Source organism: Gobio gobio, assembly GCF_949357685.1.
Source record: "Gobio gobio genome assembly, chromosome: 23".
NCBI classification, from domain to species: domain Eukaryota; kingdom Metazoa; phylum Chordata; class Actinopteri; order Cypriniformes; family Gobionidae; genus Gobio; species Gobio gobio.
Genome location: NC_137119.1, coordinates 44,958,128 through 44,963,127, shown reverse-complemented (window position 1 = coordinate 44,963,127; position 5,000 = coordinate 44,958,128). Strand labels below are relative to the sequence as shown.

At 46.4% G+C, this 5,000-nt stretch overlaps 1 protein-coding gene across 8 annotated transcripts in view; it reads right to left on the bottom strand.

Annotated features, from left to right (window-relative positions):
- Positions 1 to 5,000, bottom strand: part of ptprma (protein tyrosine phosphatase receptor type Ma) — a 278,119-nt gene that overhangs the window by 19,095 nt on the left and 254,024 nt on the right. For all 8 annotated transcript variants that reach the window (XM_079806429.1, XM_079806428.1, XM_079806424.1 and 5 more), the window contains one exon: positions 3,932 to 4,029. In XM_079806429.1, coding sequence (XP_079662555.1) covers positions 3,932 to 4,029 — 98 coding nt within the window. The remainder of the gene's footprint in view (positions 1 to 3,931; positions 4,030 to 5,000) is intronic.

Genomic DNA, 5,000 nt, shown 5'->3' with positions numbered 1-5,000 from the left:
TGCGTGTGTGAGAGTGTGTGTGTGAGTGTGTGTCTGTGTGTGTGTGTGCGTGTGAGTGAGTGTGAGTGTGAGAGTGCGTGTGTGTGAGTGTCTGTGTGTGTGTGTGTGAGTGCGTGTGAGTGAGTGGGTGTGTGAGTGTCTGTGTGTGTCTATGTGTGTGTGTGTGTGTGTGTGTGTGTGTGTGTGTGTGTGTGTGTGTGTGAGTGTGTGTGAGTGCGTGTGAGTGAGTGTGTGTGTGAGTGTCTGTGTGTGTGTGTGTGAGTGTGTGTGAGTGCGTGTGAGTGAGTGTGTGTGCGAGTGTCTGTGTTTGTGTGTGTGTGTCTATGTGTGTGTGTTGTGTGTGTGTGTGTGTGTGAGTGCGTGTCTGTGTGTGCGTGTGTCTATGAGTGTGTGTCTGTGTGTGTGTCAGGTCTATGAGTGTGTGTCTGTGTGTGTGTGTGTCTGTCTGTGTGTGTGTGTGTGTGTGTGTGTGAGTGTGTGTGTGAGTGTGTGTCTATGTGTGTGTGTGTGTGTCTGTGTGTGAGTGCGTGTGAGTGAGTGTGTGAGTGAGTGTGTGAGTGTCTGTGTGTGTCTATGTGTGTGTGTCTGTGTGTGTGTGTGAGTGTGTGAGTGCCTGTGAGTGAGTGTGTGTGTGTGTGTGTGTGTGTGTGTGTGTGTGAGTGTCTGTGTGTGTCTATGTGTGTGTGTCTGTGTGTGTGTGTGTGTGTGTGTGTGTGTGTGTGTGTGTCTCTCAGGAGCAGATGGTGGTGTTGATGAGACGGCGGCTCCTCTCTCTCACACACACTTGAAAGCCTGGGCTAAGAATGCAGTGGCCCGTCGGGAGGAACCGCACGTCTTCTCGACAATACTGACCAGATGTGTGTGTGTGTGTGTGTGTGTGTGTGACAGACGCCAACTGTGTTTTTATTTAGCCTTTATCCAGTGATATTGTAAGAAATGCCACCGGATGAGATTGAGATTCATCAGCACGTCCAGCGTCTCCAGTGGCGGATCTGTATTATTCAGCCCAACACACTTCAGGCCTTTAGACAACAACAATACAACAACAACACACACACACACCTTTACATTAGCACTGAACTCACACAATACAATCAATAATTACAGTCCAGTTCCTCCACACCAAACTTCTCATCCATGTCTTTATGGAGACGCTTTGAGCACTGGAGCAGCCATGCTGGGACAGGAAGGGGCCGTCCCCAAACTGGGCCCACAAAATCAGGAGCATGAAATTGTCCAAAATGTCTTGGTGAAGCATTAAAGGTCCTATGGCATGAAATGATCAGTTTATGAGGTTTTTTACCATTAATATGAGTTCCTCTCGCCTGTCTATGGTCCCCACACACTCTCTCTGCTCTGAGCTCAGACGAGCCGATCTGGAATCTGCCCTGTGTGATGTCATACGGGGAACGGTCACCTCCCCTTCCTCTGCTTCGCCCGCCCAGAGCATTCGGACAAAATGGATTCCGCTCTCAACAACTCAGCTCAATATAACTCTCTTTCTCCAGCTCTCCGTCTCTCTGGTCCACGAGTGCTCAGTCCGTCTCTCCGTCTCTCTCTCTGGCTGCGCTTGCAGATCTCGCTAAACCACGCCCCCTCCGCCACATAATCTAACACTCATTTCAAATGCAAAGATGTCAGCCAATCACGGCAGTGGGCGTTTACACTGAAGTCTCACAGCAGACACGCCCCTTCAAACTGAGCACTCAAGCCAGAGGCTAATATAAGGATAGAAAAATGCCTTTTATTTCTAAATTATGACATTTTTGGATGTAAAAATCACACTAACAATATAAGTACACCTCAGGAAACATTATAAAATAAAACAATCCACACCATGGGACCTTTAAAGGTGTCATGAACTGGCTTTTTAAATTTGTTTATACTGTTGTCTGAGGTCAACTCATGATGTTCGTGTGGTTTCTACATTCAGAAACATCATCATGAATAAATCCAGTCTCCACCTGTGTCTTGTTTACAAATGAATCCGCGGTGAAATGAAGGAACAAACGCAGTGTCTTACACACGTGAGCTGGAACCACATGTTTATTGCTCGTCCCGTTTAGCTCCACGAGTCGTTGGGCGGGGCTTGAGGCGGAGCTTCTGCGTCCTGTGTCTTGAGACACGCCCACGTTCTGGGTCTGGTGTCAATAAAAGCTTTTCTTTGACTAACAAGGACGATTTCAGCTCTGAGGCTTACAGGATATTCTTATATCACCATGAACTTTATATATCAAAGGCTCAAGAGACAGATGATTTCTCAATTCATCACCCCTTTCAGAGTTCCTTTCACTGGAACTAACCCCTGAAAAACAACCCCACCCCGTAATCCCCCCTCCACCAAACTTTACACTTACATTTACATTTTTACATTTAGTCATTTAGCAGACGCTTTTATCCAAAGCGACTTACAAATGAGAGCAATAGAAGCAACTACAACAGTCAGAGGCTACAGTATGCAAGTGCTGTAACAAGTCTCAGTTAATCTAACACAGAACACACAGGATATATTTTTTTTTTTTATATATATTTTTAAATAAATTAGACAGACAGAAAAATGAATAGAATGTTAAGTGCTATTCTTGATTGGTCAGGTGCTGCTGGAAGAGATGCGTCTTGAGATGTTTTTTGAAAATGGCTACAGACTCGGCTGCTCGAATTGAGATAGGCAGGTCATTCCACCAGGTGGGGGCAGTCCAGGAAAAGGTCCGTGACAGTGATTTCATGCCTCTCTGGTATGGCACCACAAGGCGTCGTTCACTGGTAGAACGCAAACTCCTGGAGGGTGTGTATGTCTGAACAAGCGAGTTAAGGTAAGTTGGTGCAGAGCCAGTGGTTGCTTTGAAGGCGAGTACCAGTGCCTTGAATTTGATGCGAGCGGCTATTGGTAGCCAGTGGAGTCTGATGAAGAGAGGCGTGACGTGCGCTCTCTTCGGCTCGTTAAAGATCACCCTCGCCGCTGCATTCTGGATCAGTTGCAAGGGTTTGATAGTGCATGCCGGAAGGCCCGCTAGAAGAGTATTACAGTAGTCCAGTCTGGAGAGAACAAGAGCTTGAACCAAGAGTTGTGTCTTGGCACAATGGCACAATGCAGTCAAGCAAGTCCCGTTCTCCTGGCAACCGCCAAACCCAGACTCGTCCATGGGATTGTCAGAAAAAGAAGCGTGATTGGTCACTCAGAGAACACGTCTCCACTGCTCTAGAGTCCAGTGGCGGCACACTTTACCCCACTGCATCCTATATTTATCATATTCATAATTTAGTAAAAACTCCTCCCACTCCCTCTGAGTCGTTCACTGTCCGTGATTGGTCAGTCAAACCGATAGCTCCACCCCAAACTCATGTGATTGGCTGAGTGAAATTGACGGGCGGCTCAGATGAACAGATCGATGTTCTGGAAGTGTGGTTGGTGTGTTTCCAATCAAAGTTGTGAAATTAGCTTGTTAGCAAAACTGGAATATTGCATAAAAATACACATACACACACACACACACTAAATTCTTCTGGAGGAATTATCATTCTGATCACACACTTTGACTCAGGCGTTTCAGAGCCACCAGCATCTGAAACGCTGCCACGCCATTGGTCCGCTGGTTAGGCCAGTTATCCAATCACAGCCTCCGCTGAGCCGGAGTCCCCTGAGGTTTGAGGGATTATTCAGTAAATGTGTTTCCAGTGTCGTTTTTATTCGCCTCAGTTGTTTTTATGCAAAAATTTGTATTTATGCCCATCTTGGTGTTTCTATCCAGTGCTATCCCATAATGAACACAGCTGAACATCTGAAATCACACACACTCGCGGTTCTGTGGGGTGTTTTAGAGGATTCAGACGTGTTCCTCACGGATGTTCAGTCCGGAGAGACTTTAATAAAATCAATAAAACCAACAGATCTCAGATCATCTGAACTCCAGAGGATGAACGGTTCACTCACCCGGCCCACTTCAACCAAATTGGTAACCATGACGATAGTTGCCGTGTTCTCCTGCCAGACCATCCTCCAGAAGTCATAGACGGTTTCCTGCATCGGCCCTGAACACACACACGCATGATGAGCTCAACACATGTGAAATACACATCATATTCATAATGGCGTAAACACACACACACACACACACACACACACACACACACACACACACACACACACACACACACACACACACACACACACACACATACTCACACATACTCACACATACTCACACACACACACACACACACACACACACACTGGATTAAGGGACATGTTTTCCAGCCGTTAATCGCTCTAACGCTCGTTCATACACAGATGTGCGTCTGCGTTTCCATTAAAGCTCCGAATCGCCTGAATAAGAGCAACAGGAGAACAGCCACAGGAGTGAACATCACACGTTTAATTAATTCTCATTAGCATTGTTTTTAATCAACAAGCAAATTCCAAAATGACTTTTGACAAGCTAATTAGCTCATGCAAATCTGAGCGGCGTCCTGATGCATTCAGAGAAACACCAGCGAGAAGGAGGATTGCACACACACACACACACTCTCACACATGTTGGGTTTTCATGTTTTATGGGGACTTTCCATAGGCGTAGTGGTTTTTATACCGTACATACTGTATATTCTATCCCCCTACACTGCCCCTGCCCCTAAACCTACCCATCACACACACACACACACACTGCCCCTGCCCCTAAACCTACCCATCACACACACACACACACACACACACACACACACACACACACACACACACACACACACACACACACACACACACACACACACACACACACACACACACACACACACACACACACACACACACACACACACTGCCCCTGCCCCTAAACCTACCCATCACAGGAGACATTCTGCATTTTTACATTTTCAAACATCACTTAGTCTGATTTATAAGATGTTTTCCTCATGGGGACCAAAAAATGTCCCCACAAGGACGAGGATTTCGGATATTGCCATCTTTGTGGGGACATTTTGTCCCCATAACATAGGGATTACCA